The sequence below is a fragment of the Siniperca chuatsi genome, linkage group LG1 (assembly GCF_020085105.1).
Source record: "Siniperca chuatsi isolate FFG_IHB_CAS linkage group LG1, ASM2008510v1, whole genome shotgun sequence".
NCBI classification, from domain to species: domain Eukaryota; kingdom Metazoa; phylum Chordata; class Actinopteri; order Centrarchiformes; family Sinipercidae; genus Siniperca; species Siniperca chuatsi.
In genome coordinates, this window is record NC_058042.1 from 26030625 (window position 1) to 26054272 (window position 23648).

A 23648-nucleotide genomic window follows, 5' to 3' on the forward strand; every position below is an offset into this window, starting at 1 on the left:
TTTCCAGACATTAAGCATCAGATGTCATAATCAAATAATGTATAAAAATATAACACCAACAGGAACCATTCTACATTACATTTACAGAGTATTTTTACATTGTGGTATTGCTACTTCTACTCAAGTAAATGATCTGAAAAACACCACTGTTATTAGGTATTTGGTTGCTGAATTTACAAGCTTGATGGTGAAGGCCCATAATTGTGTCAATCACCCATTTGAATGATTTTTGCAAGTATTTATCACTGATCCACATTATATTGACCATCTTTATTGATGACAGTAACAAAGTGCACAAGCATTAAAAACAACACAAAAACACAATGTTAAAACCCAAGAGAGAAAAGAGAATATAAAAAAAGATTATTAAACAATACTACTGCGGTACTCTTGTCATGATTCCATCATGCAGCAAACCAATACAGCCTCTAGAGGCAACCTGTGCCTTTAATCTTTCTGTACCATTAGTGAAGGGAAATGCAATATGGAGTTGCCATGAAAATAATTTGGTCTCCACATTGAGCAGTTCCCTTGTATAGTCCTATACAAAGTGCTAACCAAAGGAAGAATAATGTGTGCCTGCAAATACTACTTTCTGACATCCAGAGGATATGAATATAAAATGTATATATGCAAAAAGCAATCTCTAAAGCACCATTTTCGGTCAAACATATTGTGCAAATTCATTTTTTCAAATGTATTGCACAACAATGAGAATATTACTAAATTAAAAGTGATACATTTATAAAACTGCACTTAGTACACTGGACATAGAAGTAATTCTAAGCCAACATGAATTCCTCATATGGTGTAAAACAGCCTTTCAGAATTAAATTTGCATAAAACGGCAATATCTCAAAGCACAGTATTGCACTGCGTTCAATGCAATGTGGACATACCTGATGTCTGAGTTTTTAAAAAACAAACAAAAAAACTATAAAACAATAAAACTGGGGGTACATATTGTAATAAATCGGCATCAGCATAACAAATAAAATGTCAATATCACACAGTATTATAGCAAATATCCAGTTGCCTATGTTCAGCCAGTGTATAAGGTCCAGAGGTGCCTTTCTACAAAGCTGGAGGCTGGTTATATAGGCTGGAAGGGACATGTCTCCCACAGAAGTGTGCAGAGTTGCCAGGGTAAAAACTTAAAACAGTGTGCACTGCGGCGACCGCAAGTTGTGTGCGATACTATGGCAATGTTCTCATGAGGCCAGGTGTCATTGCAGGAATTAGCCAGTTTCGAGACATTTTGTAAATGCTCAACAACCAAGCCAGTCCTTTGTGATTTCACCCAACTTAACAATCTTCAAGCTGCTGTCTTCCAGTTTGAAATAGTGGTTACCTTTGAAGAAGTAGCTGTAATCTGTGAAGACAAGCACAATGTACACTGTGTTTAAAATATTTGCTGAAGTTATACTTTCCATTTTAAATTGCTTGTGTAAAACAAGTGAAAAACTACCATGTAATAACACTGAAATAATCAAATGTCTATACTGTATAAGCATAAAGACTAACCATCCAGTCAGGCTCTGCAGAAGCCACTGTTAAGCCTCTCTCTCTGAATCATGCTAATCAGGAAGCATACAGAGGCACCTCTGTAGAGGGGGACAGACTTGCTTTATATAAATATGTGTGTTCACTGTGTGGGGAAGGGGCTATGTGATGCTTACAGTAATGTGTGTATGTTAGGGGAGCAGTAATGGAAAAATCCCTGGTTGCTTGCCATAGACAAAAATTTGCATACTACCTCTAACCTCAAGGATACGGAAGTTTACCGGTGGTGTCATGGCCAAAACTCACCACCATATACAGTGTTTCTTGCACTCTAGTTGCAATGCCCTACTCACCAATGAGTAACGCTAACATAAGCCATCATCACTCAAGGCACATTAAAGCATGAGAGATACTAAGCAACTGCTCTCCCACTGACTGTCTTCTATCAACATCAGACCACAGATGACTCTCTAACTTCAGAACTACTCCCTTTGGCCTGTTCTACTTTCTCATTTTCTCTGAACAGTCAGTTCCTCTAAACTCTTCATTTCTGGCTAAATGGCGTCATTGCGTGCTGGGTTGTTGTATATGAGGAGGTTTATTGACAGAGGCACAGTGCCAAGATCGCAGATAGAGCTGACTGGATTTGCCTGCAATCTAACCAAAGGAATCCCAGTCTGAAGACAGAAAACTAACACAGAGCTCCAGCTCTAATCCAGCTATGATCGAAACACCACAACCACCACAAAATCTTTTTTCCCTTAGGTCTCCTTAAAGACACAAACAAAGTTGTTGGCCGAGGATGCCTTTTGCTATTTTGTCTCTATTCCTTGATTTACAACCAATATAGTGACCATTGCTGGTTTATTTCTTCACAATTTCTATAGCCCTTCCGAGAGTGATTGGTACATTGGTGTGGCATTTATTTCATGTTGTAAAAGATTGGTTTAGGTTGTAGTATTTTTTCACAAAAAGATGTGGTCACTGGATCATTTTTAGCCATGCTAGCGACCGACATGGGTCTAGAGATGCAACTAACTGACTAACTCCTAACACTGAAATGGTTTCCAGTAATATTAAGTATATATAATTTGTGGCAAAGGACCACGCTGCAAAAACTCCATTGTGGTCCTTTAATTTTCTAACAGGTTTAGTTCATGCATTCAGTCATAACTCATAACTTCTTCTAAATTCACAAATTATGTGGAAAAAGAAAGATTTTTTACCAATGCCATTAAGACTGAAGGCAGAGTCTATGCCATCTGGGATGCCGTTCCAGGAATCAGCAATAAGTTTGGGGAAGCCAGGGTCCATTTTCTTCTTATCTTCATCGTATCTGTACACATAGTAAAAGTGCATTTGTATAATCCTTTAATGGGTGCTTCACAGTTCCCTCACACACACACACACACACACCACTCATACTTTTCAATGGAGATAAAACAGTTAGTGATCAACACTATGAATCCTCATGTTGTGCAAGGGCTAACAGAGCTGTTGTGGTTTACATTGCAGCATAGGTCACACCAAATGCTAACTAGATCCAGACATAGCCCAGTGCTGCAATAAGAGGTGATGACATCAACAGCATGAGCTAGGGCGTGTCACACAAGGGTTTTAGGCTCACAAATGGTTGCATAAGCTTTGCTCCTCCTCACCTCCAGAATTTGTCCCCAGAAAACAGGTAAGTCTTCCTGTTCTTCCTAAAGTTGAAGGCAGCATCGATTTGCTGCAGGTCAGTGGGGAGCTCAAGGCTGGAGAGCCTCTTGGGATAGCCTTTCTCCAACTCATCTGCTTTGTAGACCCACATCTCGTTGCCTGGGAGGGACAAGTAAGTAAAAAAATAGAACCATGGCTCAAATAACACTGCAGACATATGTTTTTTTTGATGCAAGGTAATTATTTTAACACAGAACTGTCTGATCAAGGTATTATCCCATATTCCAACACATCTATTAACCCCAATAGCCAAACCAGCTCTGTGGTTAATGTCTTCAGAGCTAACAAATATATTATGTAAATTTCACCAGTATTCAGGAAGGTTGTCATATTAGTAAAATGCAAAGAATGTATCATAAACCACTAATAACTATGGTGGAATATCTCAAGTGTCCTGAGAGTGCACACTGCACACAAGAGTGCTCAGCCAACATTCCTGCTGCTCCTAATGTTTCAATTCGTAGAAACGACTGACCGTTAAGGGAAAGGCATCCAAATGGTAAAAGAGTGAAGACACCTCTTCATTACTCATGGAACCGTCTGTTTGTCTGATCTCCATAGAAGTACAGGGAGAGTTTGAACAGGGTGCACAGTTCATGTAATATGACTCAACATTCAGCAAGATCTAAATTGGCCATTTCTTCAAAGTTTCTTGTTTTCTCCAGCATACCTGAGAAGAACACTGTTTTTTCCTCCACTGGGTTTTCATAGGCAGCATCAATCTTGACAGGCAGGTCTGGCCAGTAGGTGGCCACTAGCATAGGGCCGTTGGGCTTGCTTCTGAAGTTGACTGACCTGAACAGGAACCTGGCAGAAAGAGAATGAGTGGGTGAGCGATCGTAAGGTTGATGAGCTGGGGATGAAATGAGAGTGAAAGGGGGGCAGAGGGGGGTGATGAAGAGGTGGGGGAAGTTTGTGTGTGTGTGTGTGTGTGTGTGTGTGTGTGTGTGTGTGTGTGCCTAAGAGGAGGTTTTAGTGCAAGTGCTCAGCCACAATGGCCTGATTCATGAGCATCTGGTTCTCGTTAGGAGTAAGGCTGCCGACGCCAGCGGAACAAGACCTATCTTGCCCGGATTTCCAATATACAGCTGCACAACAACGGCAGCTTCCCAAACTGTTTTCCACTGACCTATTTTTTAAAAAGAAAAAGATCTGCCAATTGCAAAAATGAGTTGCAATAATTATCAAATGAAGATGAGAATATAACTTAACTATAACTATAACATGCATACATATTGTATACATTTGTCAGAATGAAAAAGGAGACTTGTTTCAATCTGAAATAACCATCTATAAATTGCATTATTTTAGCAGTTTTCAATTTGTTAAGTTCATGCGGTGTACTAACAATATCCAGAGGACTTTTCTGTTTTTTTATTCCTGTCTCTATTTAATAAAAACAAAAAAATAGATAAATTATCTGCCTAAGTGGCTGGTAAGAGGACAGACTAACAGGATATAGAGAGTCCGCCATTCCCCCCGCTGGATTCATATTGTCTACCTAGCATGAGGGATTCACATTACTGCTGTAATCCAGCACAATTTTATCTCATTGATAAGAGCCTCACTGTTTACTGTTCACTGTCTTTACACCGTCAGAGCTGTGATAAGTTACTGCTAATACGAACGGAACATTTCCACCTGCTGCTAGTTCACATTAACATAATTCACATTGACGTGATAGTGAGCAGCTGCAACGAAAGAGTTTCTCCTCGGGGATCAATAAAGTATTGAAGCACCAAGAAGAACGATAATGTTAAGCTATTCACCAACCTAGAGAATTGTGACTTGCTCTCACTGAATCAGTCGCATTGACCCAAAAATACATTTTGAGATTAGCTAAGCTACAAACATAGCTAACTGGAGAGGGGGGAGAGGTAGCTTGCTAGGCAAGTTGGACGTTACCTAAACACAACCCATCTGTCATGATGCAAAATAATGGTTTTAACACTTTTTGTCTAAGCACCTATAACTCGCTGAATTTTTGTGTTAGAGCTCTCAAATTTTGATACAAAGTACCCTTATTTGTCTACTACAAATAGCAATGGTGCCAACTTCTCCAACTATATCACAGATTTCATTGATTAATGTCAAATACAAGGTTCCATTGATACAACCTGCCCCACTACCGGGCTAAGTTGTAAAACAAAAAGAGTGAAGAATTAAAAATTGAGACTACACCACAAAATATACATTTGAAGAAATGTATTGCATGTGTCAACACTTGCTTGTTGTCATCTTCATGTGGTTCACCGATGCCAAGAACAAAAAGAACTCACCACTGACTTTGAAATCACTTTAAGATTGAATGTAATCCACAATAATGAGCTGTTGCTGATACCTTGCTTCATTTATGTTTGGATAAAAGTACTGTTGTTCACACAAATCTGTTTTGGTCAAATAGGCTAAATTATATTATTTATGTGTAATTCATCTGGTACGTTTATTAGAGTTAATTTCAGCACCATGCACTGTTCAGAAAGCCTGCTGCCGCTCTGCACATTGGGGCAGTATTAGATGTTACTGTATGAGGTCATATTTATTGGGATTTATATAAACCTTGTATTTACATTCTTATCTGTGGTAGATTAATGGAAAATCATGTAATTTCTTTTTTTTTTGTAATCGTTTTGAACAATGAAAGGGAAAACGTCAGCTTTCGCCAGATTTGGCCCACGGGCCGCTATTTGCTTACCACTGCTGTAAAGTTTTACTTTTGTTCTCTGAGGTTTTTTAAATTCTTGCAGTATCTGCTCAATGTCACATGGCAGATAGAGTAGGCCTATTCTTTGGCGACAGACCTGACTGTCTTTCCCTGCCTCACCTCATCTGATGGGTTTAGTTGTCATTACAGGGTAAGTTGTAACACCTTAGTTAGTCAGGTATATATATATATACATAACTTAGCTCTAAAGATAAGGCAGCTCTTTAGAACTACAAAATGGCTCAAATAAAAACTACCATAGCCATATGGCATTTCGAATGTCGTTATGAGAAAAATAAAATAGCAAAAGCAGGTCACCTAGAGACTTATCTAAACATGCATTGGTATCACTCTTCAATGCCTATTGTTATATACAATCTAAATGAAATTAAAAATGAAATTGAAAATGTTACCTATAGCCACTTTAATAAAATTCATAAATTTAAGTGACTTTTGTGCCTGGACAAGTGAAAGGTAAATTTACTTGTACGAAGGACAAGTGCCTCAAAAAGTTAATGTCGAGCCTTGCAGTTTGTTTGGTTGCATTGTATAGAGATACACCAGTTGTTCTGTTGTATTTCTGACAAAGTAGCTGCTCAACGAGTGTTTACTGTAGTATTAAACCACACTTGCTGTTACCACGGTAACCGCTGGTGTCGCCAAATCAACCAGGACTGAAATCTTAAGGATTACAACTTAAATACCAAACTGTTTCTATGAGACAGACTTTATTATTGCCCTCTCCTTAAGCCTCCAGACAGAGAGACGCAGTTTTATGCTGAGCTCAGGGAGTGCTACAGGTATTACTCATTGCATCATGTCAAGATTTGTCCTACATCACAAATATGCTGAGCCAGGAGAAAAAGGGGATACCACTTTTACAATGGGAGAATCAAGTGAGCATTAGCCCTGCAACCCAGAGGACAATGCTTTTTCTCTGAAAGTATAAAACTTGGCTTGTACCAGAGCTCTACAGCTTAGAAACCTCATTTAGTCTCTGTGAAAGTCAGAACAACAGGACGGCACTGAAACTTTGCTAATCTCTGACTTTGGAGAGATATACTGTACTGTGGGTTCACTTCAGTGCTTTGAGATTGCTCCGTTTTTAGTCTTCCGGTGCTTAGGCACATTTTCACATAGCAACTGAAATTAAATGGATATCAAATCAAAAACTGCTTGAAAACATCACACAAAGCTTTGTATGGTTACACAAGAGAGCCAACAACCACAGTGAGCTGCTGAACATGGCCGAACATGTCTTTCGATGTTAAGAAGGTCTTAAATAAGACAACTAATGTTCACTTAAGTAAATGCAATATATCTGTATGCAACTTTGCAATTCTTGACAGATTTCAGCTACTTTCCTCACTGGCTGAAAACTATTGCTCTGGATTATGATAGTTTATACATCTGTTGAAATTGGCCCAGCTGCAAATAACCAGCAAGTGGTATATAGTCCCTTGACTCAAATAGAACATAAGGACTATCATAGCTACTAGTACCCCACGAGCACCTAAATGGCATTTTGACATATGTACATTACAATAAATGATCTTAGGACAGCAATGCCATGTGATTTTCTGAGAACAGTTCAGATGATTATCAGGTACCCTTATCTGTTGGTTTTATAGTTTATCAGTCTGAATCTTTAGACTACTAAAGCACTATCTGAAGTGTCTGGTGAGCCACAGAGAATAAAGTTTCCAAAATACAGGCCAACATGTGTCTGTGCTGCTCTGCCGATCAGTGCAAATGTGTGGAAGAGAGCCACAGCAAGGTGAAAAGTAATTCTGTATTAAATTTGTGAGCAGGATTGTTTCTTTCTTCGCGCAGTTTCTAACTCAAGGTTCTCAGAGAGGAAAACCAGGCTAACTGAAAGACTACACTCTTTGGTGCGGAGGTATGCTGGCCTGTTTGCTTTGGACACATTTCCAAAATGGTCATGACAGATATACAGCTCTGTTAACCTTAAAATTGCAAGGAGTCGATGTTTCAGCACAGCTAGAAGCGTTAACACATCATAACTAAAGGACGCTATTTGAATTTTCTATCAGTTCCTTTCCTACCACATTATTGTTTTTGTTTAAAGTGACTCTCAGGGGAATTTGTCTAACAAACTTCAGCTCCTGTGATGAAAATGTTCACCTTCCTACGGGAAAATACACTGACTCACAAAGACTGTTGACGAAACCACAGCCCTTCTTGAAACTCCTCTTCCACACAGGGTCAGCCAGTAGACACAGTAAGCTTACAAGACTTTGGATTCACTGGCGCCGGACTGTAGACTGTGTTTAGGACTGATGACTATTTTGGTTGTCACTGTATGAGTAGAGGAATAGTTTGTTTTTCCCTCTTACTAATTGTCACATCACGAAACAAGCATCTAAACCATAATCTTCAAGATTGCAATATGAGAAACAATAATTAACAAGAAACCTCATGTCAAACCACTCATTGTCTGCAGTGAAATGATTATGAAACCCAACTTGTGCAGGCTGCCTTATTTCACTTGCACAAGTCATAAAGCCAGAAGCAGGCTATTGGGCTTTGTTCGTCGTTCTTCCCATAGATCACAGACATGAAATTTAACCAGACTTTGGCAGAGCTTGCAAGTTTCAAGACAATTAAACATGGACTTCCCATTAGAGTACATTTATGACTAGCATCTAGCAGCTAGCATATCCAAACAACATGATCAAGAACTTTGATTTTGGATGGATTCACTGTCAGTGCTCCTACCTCATTTATTTCTTAACGTAGCATATGTACACTTGCTGACGTCTAGTTCAGGTCAAAACAATATTAGGACTTCTTTTTTGATTTGATTTGATTACCTGTCCTTGAAGAAGAAGGTCTCTCCTCTGATCTGTGCTACAGCATCAAAGATAACTGGCTCTTTACAGATGTCCATTGGAGTGACTGGACCCTGAGTTGGAGGCAAAGGCTTGTCTGTCGGCACACCTGTTTATAAGAGATTTACCGGAATATCTCATCTTTGAGGGAGTAATTACACACTCACAGTACATTAATCTTTCCCAGCTTCTAATAAGAAAAACAAGTTGTTCTAGCAATAGGCTAATAGGACAGAGGCTAAATCTCTGTCCAGGAAACTAGCCACACATGACATTTCATCTCACCGTAGAGCTCCTGTATGCCTTTGATGTCATCCTGAGAAAGTCTGAAGTCTTTAGTGTAAGTGTAAATGGGGGCCATCAATGCTCCGGGGTCCTGAGAGTGCTCCAAGCCGAGGGCATGACCAAACTCATGGGCTGCCACCAGGAACAAACTGTAGCCTGGAAACACACAACATAATGAAGAAACTTCAAAGTGAACAGTGAATACCCTTTTATAAAATACTGACACTATACAGTAGAAAATGGGAATTGGATAATATGAATAGGTCTTTCAGATGTTAGCTACAGTCTACCACTGGTGGTACTTCATGGAGTATGATGATGGGTTGAAGTTTCTTGGGAGTGCCAAATGACTTGCATTTCCCTCATCAGGACAATTCAGACTGACAACCTAAACCTGACCTATAGCTTTATATTCCTGTTAATTTGGGAATGTGCCTGAAGTAAGGATAAGAAAATGACTAATGCATAGTTTTCTGTAATTGTCTAAACTATCTGGCACTCATTGTTGTGTCATTTGTGGCAAATCCACTTCCCAGAACTACAGCAAGAACTGTCCACAAATACTATTCATACCTTGGTCAGGACAGAAACCCCATTTGCGGTCATCATCATAGCTCTTGGTGGAAGCGCACCACATCTTGCCATCGCTGCGTCCAGATGAGGTGCAGGAGTCATAGGTGTCACCCAAAAAGGTGAAGGGGAAGACACAGGGGCTTCCCTCGGCGTTTCCTCCCACTGTTGACATGGCTGGAGGGAGCAGCAACAAAAGGTAAAACTGTAAAAGTGAAATGTGTGGTGAACTTAGTTCACGTCACCGTGTAATTAACTCATTCATATGCCAATTTTTTTCTTCAGAACAGTTTGGTTTGTATTATATTGTAAAGTGAGTGCAGATGATGGTGAAAACAGCATCATGAAAGCACTGGCACAAAACACATGACATCAATAACTAATCCACTGGGCACAAAACCAAAACGTACCCGCCCAAATTGATTTTCTTTCAAAGAGAGCTCATTTTCAATCTGGCGAGACTGTTTTTGTACTGCTTTAAAAAAAATTATAATAATAATCATTTCTTATTCAGCACAAGCTGTCACACAAGGCTTTACAACAAAGCTACAGTCCTAATCAATTAGAACCAGATGAAAGCTCAAGTGGTCGTACCTCTCTCTTTCTATCTCACTGTCTCTCTCCCTCCATACTACACTGCCTCAACCCTAAAACCAGTCCCACTGACAGAATGGAAAATAAGCCCTGCCACTGCACATTAAAATACTTTCACAGCCATTCAGCAGACCATGAGCAAGACCGAAAACCCCAGCTGCAGCATTCCTGTAGACCAACACACAGCAGGGCACCATACACTGCACATCAAAATAAACACAGCCAGCAAAATGCACTGTATGCATCTAAGCGCACACATAACCCTTAAACAGGACACATAAACAGAGGACAATGTATACACTAGTATGCGCACATTTGAGGATGTCTGCACAACAGATAAGACAATAAGTTTTTACTTGAAGCACTGGGTAGCATTCTATTATGTGATCAGCATAAGGCAGGAGATGACACCACCTACCAGTTTCAGGGCAGAATCCGTAGGATGTGTCACGGTCATAGTCCTCAGTGGTGGCACACCAGCGGTAACCATCATCCCTGCCTTGGGTGGTGCATCCGTCATACTTCTCTCCCTGAAAGGTGAAGGGGAATTTACATGGAGCGCCCTCTGCGTTTCCACCCAGGGTGAATAGTACTGTAAAACAAATATCAACAAATACAAATAAGTGTTATAGAGAAACTAACAACATTATACACAGCGTATTTTCACATGTTCAACCTTTGACCCCTGAGTGATAATGTGATACAAAGGTGCTCACAGAAGAGGAGGAATCTGAATTAAGAAAATAGCTGGAATGGAACTTTTTCACATCAATTCAAAAGCTTAACAGAACAGACGGCTCAGTGCAAACAGGCCTCACTCGTGTTCTCATCATATAAAACAACTTAGTACATGTGTACTTTGGCACTTAGTTGTAATAGGCATATGATCATGTTAGTACCATGGACAGCAACATAACACAGATAAACAAAATGTTTAACAAAGCCTGGTGTTCTAAAGTGGGGCAGTGACTTGGAAAAGAAATATTCCATAATCCACTCCAAACAAAAAACAACACTTTCCTGGCATACTGTTCAACCTACTTTCTTTCTGTCCAAAATCAGCAGAACAGCTTTGAATATAGCAATAATCTGATATGAATTATTACTTTGCCAGCATAGAAAACACTGCTTCAATTTCACTTGCAAGTAGGGCATGACACCAGTGCTGCTGAGGTCAAGTGGGGCCCCAAAATTACAAATCTATACAGACACTAGAGCGAGACGTCGCAATGCCATATTGTCATGTCACAAAAAGAAAAGAGAACCACAGGTCAAACTTACATTCATGGGGGCAGAAGCCATATTTTCCGTCTTCATCAAAGTTGTAAGTGGTTGAGCACCACAGGAAGCCATCATCACGGCCCTGAGATGTACAGCTGTTGTACTCAGTGCCCATGAACAGGAAGGGGAATTTACAGAACTCTCCATCAGCATTGCCAAACTTCACCTTCACCACTGTTGAAAAGATTAAGGATCACACTGAAACTTTTCCACATTTTACTATAACTTTTTTTACAACAAATCCTTAAATCATATATATTAAACATATATTACTGCCATCCATTTTCCCAAACCAGTGTAAAGGTGGCAGGTTTCAAGTTCCTGCAAGTAAACTTTAATATTGCCTTGAGCTAAATAGAAGCAAGTGGCTACCTACACTATGGGAAGCCATTTAAAAAGTAGGCTCTCAAAAATGTCATTGTAGTAAATGCGATAAAACTTGCAAAGGCACCAATATAATAAGAAAACAGTTCTAAGTGTTGTGAGGCTTCTTTGCGCCATGAGGCAGGGGGGAATTCGTTAATAGATTTCTTCTGCACAAATGATGAATTCAGATAAAAGGATCTGAATAATGGGAAACACGTACAACTATCTGGGTCAATGCGTGCAAATACAAATGCATGCAGTAGAGATTTTTTTTTTTTATTCAGCTTCCAGATGGCTGAGGTTTGTCATATCAAGTACCAGAAAGTTCAGACAAAGTTAAGAAAATCAAAACAAAGTATTTGAAAGTCAAGTGTATTATCAATGTCAAACTTTGTGTAGGTCTGCCCTGTCATCTCACTGATGTTGTTAATGAATTAATTCATTAATTAATTAATTAAATACACATCACCTGCAGTGGTACCTATAATTTGTTTTGAATAAAATAATGGATATGGATATGTAAAATCCATCTGTTTGGCATTCAATCCATCTTTAGACAAATTGATACAAATGATATACTGTTACTGCACAAATCACAAACACTTGTAGTGAAAAATAGTGGAGCTTTTGCAGTACGCTTTTGTGTTTTGTAAATAGTGTTTCTCCATTACCTTGGCCGTCTCCCAGCGTCCACTGCTCATCATCATCAAAATGGGAGTCTCCCCCAATTCCTGGCCCTGGAGCAAAGGCATGAGCCAAGAGGCCATCTTTGCCGTCGAAGGGGTAACCATCTCCGTGCTCTGTTGATGACATCATTCAATATTAACACTTCAAGACAAATATCAGAAGTCGTTTTATTTTTTTAAACAGCCACAACTGGTACAGCTGTGCAGCTATTAGCTAGCCAGTAAGTGTCAAGAGAAATTAGTTTGAAGAGAAAATACTAAAAATCACAACATTTTGCCGACAATAACAGTCGGCAAAATATTTCTCACATGTAGTGACATTTGCGTGTGTATTAAAACATCAAAATATTCCTCACTATTTTTGTTTCTGAAACAACAATTTCACATCTTCTGAAGTGGCTGGTTTTTTGTTTGTGTTCCACTATAATTGCCAGATTCTTTCTCGACAGGGTCAGCTATGGCTAGACAGAATGGTATTATGACACTATGATTAAATATCAAATGGTTGTTTTAGTTGGAATGACTGGAATGACCCGTGTGAAGACCACAATTCTCATTATTTTATAAACTGTTCCTAAAATATAGGTTGGCAGGGTGTGGAGTCACTGTAATAATGTTATTGCTCCTTCACCATTAGTCAACAAGGCAGTGAACTTCTGTTCAACTCTTTCCTAACTTGGGTTGTATTTATCCTCTTGGAAGTGGAAGGCAACTTCACATAATCATAACCTTTGAATTTTAACCCGCAATGCCATCCCTGTGCCCCATTATGGCAAATAAGTATGTAAGCATACACTACTTTCCCATATCCCAAGATAAGAGATCAGAATTGAGACAAATGTGACAGTTACAGTAAGCAGGGTTTTTTGAGGGCACATGGGGACATTTTACTATAAAATAAATCTAATTTGTTGATGGAATTTGAGTTGCAGACATATGTGATACGAATCCACTAAGTGGTGTCAGAGTTCTAAAACAACAGAGTTTCACCTGCTCATTAGATACTGACTGTACTGCCCAACAATACAGAGATAACCTGTCGATTATTCAACTGACTACACTTGTCTGCTAGTACAATATGTTATCAATACAGTATCTATATTCTGTCTATTGTCTATATACATGGCATACCATTGCGGCCAAAATTAATCATGATGTCAGCCTCTCCATCCATGAGGCGGGTGAATGAGAGTGGGGTGACGTCACTCCATACTTTGAAGGCTCTGAAGAAAGCATCATTTATGACTTCCTCGTCCAGATCGGGAGTGTATCCGAGGATTCTACAGAGTTAACAGAGAGTCAGTTTCACTCTAAAACAAGACAAACAAGGAAAATGAAGACAAACAGTCATGGTGGCTCTTTGAGTGTCATGTTTGGAAAAGCATAGATCTCTTTTCTCTACTTAAGATCATGGAAAAGAATCCAGCCAAACAGCGCCAATGACTGCTGTAAATACTCCTGAAACAGTGTTCAGCCACAAACCCTGTTATATGACTGTCTACATAGTCCTTTCCTAAAAACAGTCCAAGATCTCTTAGTTGTTATTGTCTTTGGCTTACAGTCTTCCTTACAAACACACAGGCAGACGGGCTGGAATGATCAGGGCACACAAAACCGCTGACATAAATAAACCAATTTCACATTGTTGTAAACCTCAAACAGAACGAAAACAAAAGACCTGACACATACTGTGTAGGAATGCTGGTGTTAGCAAGATACAAGATGCAAGCGCGCAGTGACTGTGTGGATGGGGGTGGGGTGGACAGGAGGTAGAGGGGAGGGTGGGAGGGGTCGGGGGGGCCATACTGTGGTCCATCTTTTAAAGCAAACAGACTCTGGTTTTGTGCACTTCTCAAACACTACTTTAATTACATTCAAACTGGTAGTAGTGTTATTGAGTGACTCAGACAAAGTATTTCTCAATATGTATGGTTTGATTTATGGCCACTAGTTGGGTGTGGTCAAGTTATTTTACCTTTCTGTGATTGGCAAACATCATATATGATGTCCTGATGTGGTACATGCAATGCATCTAAAATAACTTTAATAATAGGCCCCTTTCTTAAAGGCCATAAACGTCCATGAGTCATTACTTGAGTATTACTAATTCAGAGTCAGAATGAATTGGGACCCACTCCCATTATAAAATACCCCTTGCAGGATACAATTTAGCACTTAAAATGCAGGATAATCCAATGCTGTGTAAGTAAGGTTAGTTCCTTGACCTGTAAGTGATGTCTTTCTTCTGCCACATGGGTTTCCTGTGGAAGAAGTTGTAATTGGCCACATCTGGGACGCCACAGCGGGGCTTTTTCATGATATCCACAGTTTTGGCATCAATCTCTCCAGTTTCTTGCAGAGAGAAGAACTTCTGCATTTTCTTCAGGGTGTCCTTGAGCACCATAAGGTTGCATCTGTCTTGTGGGCATCCGTAAAACTTATTCAGATAGTGCTGAAGGAGAGACCAAGACAGACAAAATGGTTTGACTCTCCTGGATTAAGTATTTCTACGAAATTATTGCAACAAATAAACAAATAAATAATGTACAAACTATTCCCCAACAGTTCATACTTAAGGAGTAAAAACTGTTACTTCACAGTTGACTCACCCACTTAGACATAGTTTTATGAAAAACAACCAATAAACTTACCAGAGCAACTTCTTTGTCTGTTTTGGGGTTAATATCGTCTCCAGGAAACCTAATAATAGGCGAAGGGGCAGCATATGTTGCTTGAAAGGCGATGAACTGAACCAAAAACACTTTGAGAACAATCCGACGACAGCTAAATATCGTCGGAAAGCCCATTTTCCCCAGTTTAACTATATCTTAGCTGTGGTAAATGCCGTTCGCTCTGGGTTGCAGTCTTTTCACTCCGTCAGCTTGTGTTGCCTCTGCTCCTCTGCAGGATTTTTTTTTTCTCCTTAACGGGACATCCTGCACCTCGGCTCTAGGAACTTTCTCAGTTCTGCTTGCACATGCACTTTTTCCCGACAACTCTCTGCGCAGTCTCCAGGTTGAGAAATAGGAGCCGGGGAGCGCACAATCAAAAACAGGAAGAATGTCATGCTTAGTCATGTCTTTGATTTCTCACTCAGCCTTGTTTCCACAAAACTCCAATGACTAAAAGGGTAGCTCGGAAATAAAAGTTATAATGTCCAGAAATGACAGCTAACTGCAGATGCAGTATGGAGGTAAAGGACTGTGGGGATTGGATAGTCAATTTATGGAAACTACCTATTGGCTTATGTTATTAGTTTGGTCAGTAATGGTGCTGCATTAATGTTGTATTAATGCTGGTCATACTGTTCAGATGACCTGTCAAAATCCTTTAATGCCAACCTCCAAGTGGTACAAGTGGGTTCAATGACGGGATTATGTGATGGTGGAGGGGTGTTTGGGTGGAGAGGGGTCAGTTATGTCCCACCTGGCATCAGTAAAATCCAATCTTTCTGCCTCTTACTGTGTTAAGTTACTGTGTGTTACTGCACTATGTGTGTTTTGATAGAAGGGCATGTTTTAGTTGCTCTCTGGATTTAGATTCTGGACACATTGCAGTTGGAGCCCACAGGTAGACTATAACATGCACACTGAGAGGTGTGCACAGTGATTCACTTCATATGAATTAATAATAAACAGGCATGATTACAAAAAAGTTGTCTTATGCAAATGTTCCCTCCCTCATGATTTAGAAAATGTAATGTTTCTGCTTTTGGTTTGTTTGTTTGATTTCACCCTATTCCCCTTTTTCGGCCCTATTCATGAAAATGCCTCCACACCACTGTTTCACTTTATAATAGCTAGAAGTGAATGTTGCCAGTGTTCTGCACGTCTATGTATTTCATTGTACCTGCTTCACCATTTTGTGCTACATATATTTTGCTTGTTTTGTTCCACATCAGGAAAACCTTTTTCCCCCATCAGTTACTTATTATATTGTCCTAAACTGTTGCCGATTATTCTTGCTCAAACTGGACCCATTTTCTTTCTCTCAGATTCCATTTTTCTACATGATTCAAGAAGATCATGAATCATTCTATCATTCTAATTAACTCATTTAATTTAACAGAGACAAAGCTGCTGTTTCTTGATGTAAATATCACATTACTAAGTATACTACTTTGCCAGTAGAGAAACACAGAGACACCCAGCTGTAGAAAGGTCAACAGTTATTTAAAGTGCTATGTTGACATCTGGTGGCGGGATGTGAAAACTCAACTCAGTATCAGGTTCAAGATGGCCCAGTGAAGCATATAACTTAAACCACACATTTGTTACCGCTGATGTATTCTTTTCTTCTTCTTTTTTTTTTTTGCACCATAATTTATATCTAATTTCGAAATAAATAGGATTGGTTATCTTGTAGGTGTAAGTTATGTCCAACCTTGTGAGATAATTTATTGAACTGAGGAGATTTCTGTCACTTAACTTCTGCACATAAGCTTGGATAATGAAAGGTCACATTGTCGATGAGAAAGAAAAAAAAGTGTGGGGCATAGAGTGCTGGGGCATACATATTTGCAGATGAAATATTTCCAGATGTTACCAAAATCATTCTAGTGCACTGAAAGTTGGGCTTCCAGGAACATTTCCAGAATGCACTGTAAATACAATGAGCATTTTTTCTCATTTACTAACCTAAAACTTTTATTTTATATTAATTTTATATTTATTTTACTAGCCATACTATGTTAATATGTTTTCCATGCTGTGGCACCTGCGTGAAGATACTTTCTTGATAACTAAATGTACTGTTACAACCACATATGTTTATTTATTTAATTTTCTTTTCTTTTTTTTTAATTGCTTTTTCTACTGTACCGTACCTAACTCTGGGGAGGTCTCTGCTGTGAAGTCATTACCATGTGCTGCATGGAGCTATGTTGCAGATCACTGACTCATCACAGTCTAAATGTTCCTAATCATTGCCAGAAATTCAGGTCACTGTGTAGCGACTCTCACTTTCTGAACTAGAGACAAACTGTACAGAGTAAGTTGGTTGAGGTTGCAGCAAAGAGCCATCAGTATGACTGCCCTCTGGTGGCTGACGTACGCTTAGCCTCTCTGTCTGTTCTGAGGCCCTTGGAGCCAGTCATCTTTACTGTCTTGTATTGTACAGCATAGATTTAGGATGTACTCTAACTCTCTTTGGCATCTCTTTGTTTCTGCTCTCATATGCTCTTCAGAGTAATCTAGTATGACTCTTTAATAGAGAAAGCTGAAGGACTTTTTTTGCAAAGACATCTGACAGATGGATAGCTCACAAACAGGATTTTGCGGTATATCTAGCAAAGCAATTTCCCTTCCCTTTAGCCAGAGTACAGTTAATTTTTCATAGCCGGGGCTGCTGTTGGTGGTTGCAGAGTGAATTTAACATCCATTTGCCAACAATATCCAGGGCCTGTCACTTCAGAGCAGGAGCTTTATTTCATGCACTGATACATGCTGCCATCTCCTCCAACTGACACAGTCACAGTGATCTCTCGCAGATCCCAGGAACAGAACGGCTACCTATTAAATGTACATGGGCCTGCCTCTCCAAAATAGAAAATGCTGAGATGTGAAAAGTTGAGCCACAGCTACAGTAATTGAGTGCCTTTGTGCATATGAATGCAATTTTGCAGGCGAAAGTGGCAGAAAGAGATTGAGATGATAAGGTTTGATTTGCATGTAAATTGTTTTCTTTTTTTGCCTCCTTTGAATGCTTAAGCTTCGTCTAGATGGGAGCACCTCACAATGTGTGTGTGTGTTTTGATGAAATACTGTTGGCTTTTTAAAAAGAAATGTGTGTCTTGTTGCTGTTGATTGCAACTGCATCTCTTCTATTTGTATTTGTTTGTTGCTGAGATGGCTGATTTAAACACAATCATGGTTTTATGCAATGCTTTACACTGAGCTGATTTGTACTTCAGCGGTTACACCGCAACATATAAATCATACGTGTAATTTTCATTACGGACAATTTCTTTTTAGTTTGAATGACTTTCAAGCATGTAATACACATGCAGTTTAATGCAATGCTGCAATATGCTTGCTCTGGTCCTACACCATACAAACTCATGTCATTAATTATGAGGATGAGTGGCTTCTTCCAGCATGCCAGCATGGCCTCCTCTTGCGACTGGGAATGGGACATTCTGGACATGAAGGCCAGTTGTATCATGGCGCTCCAGCTGGCTCTGGATCTTCAGGCCCACTGATTGACCCCAGTCCAGCTGAACAGACCGCAGCCCTGGATGTCACCCTCTTCCCTCACCCTGGTCCTCTGGCTCTTGCAAGGATCCAGACAGATTCTCTGATGGGTCATCAAACCAAACTGCCTGTATGGCTGGCTAGCACCAAGGTCATGAATGACAAATATCACAGTCCCACTGCTGCTCCATCCGCTCTTCTCACTCCAACAGAGTGCTTGAGAGGACAGAGTGTGTAATGTTCAGTGCTGTTTGGTCCAGGCTTGAATACATAGTTAGCCTGGGTGTGTAGTTAATACTGACACTGAGTGGTTTAGAATCAGTCTATTGGCATTGTTTGTTTTATGTGCTTTGCAGGAGTAATTAAGCAATGGTTGCTGAGTAAATGAATGCAGCAACAGCCCTGTCAATAAATCTGTTTCAAGATAACTTAATTTGGCTAAGCACTGTGTTACAGAATACTGTGACACGTATTATATCACTCGGTTTGAAACATTCTGATGATGAATTATTGAACATAAATCCATTATCTTGAACATATTTTATTTATGAATGCACCAAGACACTGGAGGACTTTAACACTGCAGGGTAATTATTGTTCCACATTGTGTCACCACTCTTCTCTCAGATGCAACTGCCAGAGCAAACTGCAATGAATCAAAGTATTGCAAGTTTTGATTGACATTTTGTGTGTGCACAAGGCCCAAAGCGACATTAGCCGAATTGCTTTATTTAATGCTTTCTCCCACATTCTGTTTCTCTTTTAGCACGCCTTGTAAACACTGATGCAATAATGCATTCCATTATACAGAGGAGAGGAGATGAGTGTCTCTCATGGCTCCTCTCCATCTCAATAATAGGTCAACAGCTGTATTTAAAAAATTAATCACATTCTTGGCAGTTGCAAAGGTTAGCCGCAACGCTCTGAGATGCAATATTGGAAGCTCAGATCAGCAGCAAATCTCGGCGGAGATGAGAAAGAGTTGCCTTTGATGAGTACAGCATGTAAATGATTTGTGTTGTGTTTATAGGACAAGGGCTGGCCCTGCCTCACTCCAAGACAGCGGTGTCGGCACCACTCTGTGGCAGAGGCTGGCAACAGCAGATGGAAATAAGCAAGAGAAGGGAGGGCTGACCCCGCTACTCCACCGTTTGCGCTCTCTTTCAGCAGAACGTTTCTCTGTCTTTTTCCTCTCCCAATCTATCACTGTTTCACTTTAAACCTTGTTTAATTCTGTTTTTGATTCTTAATTTCTTCATTCTTAATTCTGGGACCTGTGTTCTTATTTTTCCTACCTTGCTTCTTGTATGTCCACTCATATTTAAGTATCTTAGGGAGTTTGCTGTCAAAGAAGGTCTCTGTGATGTTACATTATCAGAGATTGTTCACCCAGGAAACTTCTGCAATAAAATACACACCTTTCCCAAATATCCCCAGGACACTTAGGTTTAATGTGAGTTTTAGTTATCACAACTCAGGACAGCTGAACAGCTTGTTTGTTAATGCTATGTTTCCTGATGGAGACATTATTGGCCTGTTAGTGCAATCTTATAAGAAATTAAAGTATTGATGCCTTTCTCACATCAAAAACAAATTACTCTCAAAGATATCTTGAGGTACGAGGACATGCAGATGAAATATGAATGTCTGCCTTGGAATGCTTTTAGTAATTTTGAAATATTCACATTGGTATTTTTGGTGTGCCGTGGCTCTCTCTCCTTGCGTGTTGTGCCCAGGTTGACACTTGGGGATGAATTTTTCAGCAGCAATCTGATTTGGCCGTCACAGTGAATGGATAGCCTTGATAAGTCAGGAACATTGCTACCTGGATTGTTTGATGAAAATGAAATACTGCATGATGCAAGTGAGTGAAAGGAGTGTTGAAATGTTGCCGTCTGTCTGGTGCTCTTGACAGTTCTAAAAGCTGTGCCGCAGATTACCTATTATGTTGTTTGCACATGTCGGCTTCGGAAGCTTCTGTCTGTCTACTAGTCGCTTTTAGCATGTGAATTAGTAAAACCTACAATAATTATTTCTTTATCCCAATGTTCTTCTTTCACTGGGACAATTTATCTGAAAATAGTTTGTTTAATAATCTGAGGGTCCCACCTCAGCCATAGTTCATACATTAACACCAGTTTTTTTTTATGTTAATGGTGATATTTTTTTCCCCTTGGAGTGTAATTAGGAATGAAAAAACAATCAGAAGATAAGTAATGGTCCATTAAAAGAGAATGAGAATAGTGTTTTCAAAACAACAGAGACCCTTCGGGAAATCAGATTCACCATCATTTCCTTTCACTCATTAAAAAGAAAAAGACGGCCAGGCCTGGCAACATCCTTCCTGGCTCCTTCAGCTTCAAAACTGCCTTGCCTCCTTTTGACATATTTCATTGCCATGCAGTGTCCTTACTTGCCGGGCAAGAACAGTTACCTCAGTTTTGTGAAAATGCTGCACAGTCAGTCAGGTGAGGTCTAAAGCAACTTGTCCCTCAGGGTTGGCAGGCCTTCATTCAGGGACTGTGTAATACACCCAGGTAAGCAGCTTTAATCTGATCAGAGCACGCAAACACATTAACAGGGTGAATTTGATTTCATTTGATCTTTCGGCATGCCTACTTTACGAAAAACAGCAAATTTCAACAGCTGGACTTAATTTTTTTTCTTCCCCTCCTAAATTCAAACATCAGTCACATTTGAAGTGGCTCAAACAAATCCACACAGTTACCTCACTGAACCTGCTTCCTGGAAGATAACAGTAATGCCTTTAAAGCTCAATAGGTCATTCACTATTATGGTTTGGGCCCACCGTCACAAATTCCAGACAAAAGTGAATTTCCTATTCCCTGTCAATAACAAGCTCGATGTCACCTCTGAAGATGAGGGAGCATGATTCAATAAAGTTTTCTCTTTTTTCTGTTTGACCCCTAGTCACCCTGTTGGTAAGAGAGAGTTGAATTACAGGGTTTTTTTCTCCAGCAAGTACCCTACAGGCTTCCTAGAAACACACGAGACTGACTATCTTGTATAAACCTCTGATCACACAGCTCAACCAGTATGTATTTTTTTTCCACTGTTGAAAGATGAATTGTAGGTTCATGGATTCCTTTAAGGGGACAATAAATACAAGTTTTACTGCCAGATAGTAGACAATACCCATAACATATTTGCAGGGGTTGATTGGCAACATGATCAATTTACCAGGCACAAAGATTCTGAAATTCAATTCTTAATGCTGTTGTAAAAACACACTGCTTTTCTGCATTGACAAAAAAGTTCCATTTAACTAAAATGGGGTTTGTATGACTGATTTCACACTCCTGGCATTTGTAATGGCTTGTTTAACCATGAGTCTAGACTATGTTGCAAGAAAACAGCTTTGTTGTGTGATGTAGCAGCTGAGGTGTGCCGATGTATGAGCCAGTGTTCTGGCCATGGAAGCCATGCCTCCTCCTATTGCTGCTACCTGTGATCTGAGTCTTGTAGGGCCGTGTCTGCAGCCTTTAGGCCCCCTGTATTTTAAATACCGGATAGCATGCGCGCCGCCACCGTCCTTGTTTGCAGGATATTGAAAAAGACCTTTGTCAGGAAGCTGAGGCCCACTGGCCATTGGGGAGCAGTGATCATGCTGCTCCAAATCACCATATCACCTTTCTCTCTTCATCCTAATAAACAACAAAGTCAGATGTGTGATGGGTGACACTAATGCACAATGGGCTCTTTTACTTTACCATACCTTCTAAGAAGTAGAAAAAGTGTAGTACTCTTGTCGCTGTTTGATTTTCCACCAGAGTGTATTTATTGCTGTATAAAATAATATATGACACATGACAGGCGGTAACATATCTTCCTGAGTGCATTGTGTTTGCAGCATTGAAATGTGACTAGAAATGAATCAATGCACAAGGTAGCCCTGTTGCTATTACTATGCAAACCAGATAGATGGCTTATATTTAATTTATATAATATTCCCTGTAGAATCATTTTTATTGGGGGTGGGGGGGTCTTGGTAGGAATATTTGCCCTATAAAGAAATTAACTTTGTCTCTTTGATAAGTACACCAATGCATCAAGCCCTTATCTCTGAGATGAATCATATTTGATATTACGCAAGACAAATGTATTCATATTGCATATTTTTCTAATTTTTCCTGTCTGACCATCTGTGTGTGTTACGTCTTACCAAGATTAATCCACTGATCCTATTGGGATAGAGGGCAGGTATTTTTTCCTAACACACAATAGTAAGTAAGAGCTGATATCAAAGCATAATCCACCATATTATATTTTAGATCTTTGTAATGTACTAGGGACAGTGATTTCCACAACTGGGCCTTATTGAGACCTGATTTATTCTGTATTATTATTGCATGTGTGCGTGTGTGTTAAGACTAAGCAAAAGGGGGCAGACTGTGACCAGAAAAGTCAAATGTAGAGCCTTGTGAATATCAGTGACATATGAAATAGTACTTTATGCCCTTGGATCAGTGTGTTAAACCATTTAAGCAGAATGACCCTTGACTATGATTAGAGGGAAGAGGGTGAACCAGGGGGATACTGAGACCTGTTTGGCTGGAAAAACAAAGGGCAAAGGCTGACCTCCAGCATGGTCACTGCTGACCCAAATTCCATCCATCCTCAGCCACAAAGATCTGATGATTATTTTTCCAGGAAATTGCAGCATTTGATCTCACTTACACCTCTTTCTTTACCTAAGTGGTTCTAGGTTAGGTGTGAATGAAGTCAGACGATAATTTACAGAGACAACACTCACCTAGCACGCTGTTCGGCCTGTTATAGCCACTGTCTTACATGTGCCCTCCTAAATTCACTTATGTAGAATACTTGTCTTTCCTAAGGTGTTAGACAGGACGAGTGGATGCACAGACAGATTGCA

The 23648-nt window shown here is 39.8% G+C and overlaps 1 protein-coding gene across 1 annotated transcript; it reads right to left on the minus strand.

Annotated features, from left to right (window-relative positions):
• Nucleotides 1–251: 251 nt before the first annotated feature.
• Nucleotides 252–15537, minus strand: mmp2 (matrix metallopeptidase 2). Its single transcript, XM_044199100.1, has 13 exons — nt 15212–15537; nt 14786–15012; nt 13692–13840; nt 12546–12674; nt 11509–11682; nt 10646–10819; nt 9637–9810; nt 9064–9219; nt 8761–8887; nt 3893–4029; nt 3162–3321; nt 2730–2839; nt 252–1372 (listed from the first exon to the last, which is right to left on the minus strand). The coding sequence occupies exons 1-13, from the start codon at nt 15365–15367 to the stop codon at nt 1269–1271; spliced, it is 1977 nt and encodes a 658-aa protein (XP_044055035.1). The 5' UTR covers nt 15368–15537; the 3' UTR covers nt 252–1268.
• Nucleotides 15538–23648: the final 8111 nt, after the last annotated feature.

What these genes read in the sequence shown, in the direction of transcription:
- mmp2 (XM_044199100.1), bottom strand. Translation starts at nt 15,367, where the DNA reads ATGGGCTTTCCGACGATATTTAGCTGTCGTCGGATTGTTCTCAAAGTG. An exon ending in GGGTTTCTGTCCTGACCAAG is followed by an intron (nt 9,220 to 9,636) that starts GTATGAATAGTA and finishes GTGTGTTTCCAG; the next exon opens with GCTACAGTTTGTTCCTGGTG. An exon ending in ACCTTCTTCTTCAAGGACAG is followed by an intron (nt 4,030 to 8,760) that starts GTAATCAAATCA and finishes TCTTTCTGCCAG; the next exon opens with GTTCCTGTTCAGGTCAGTCA.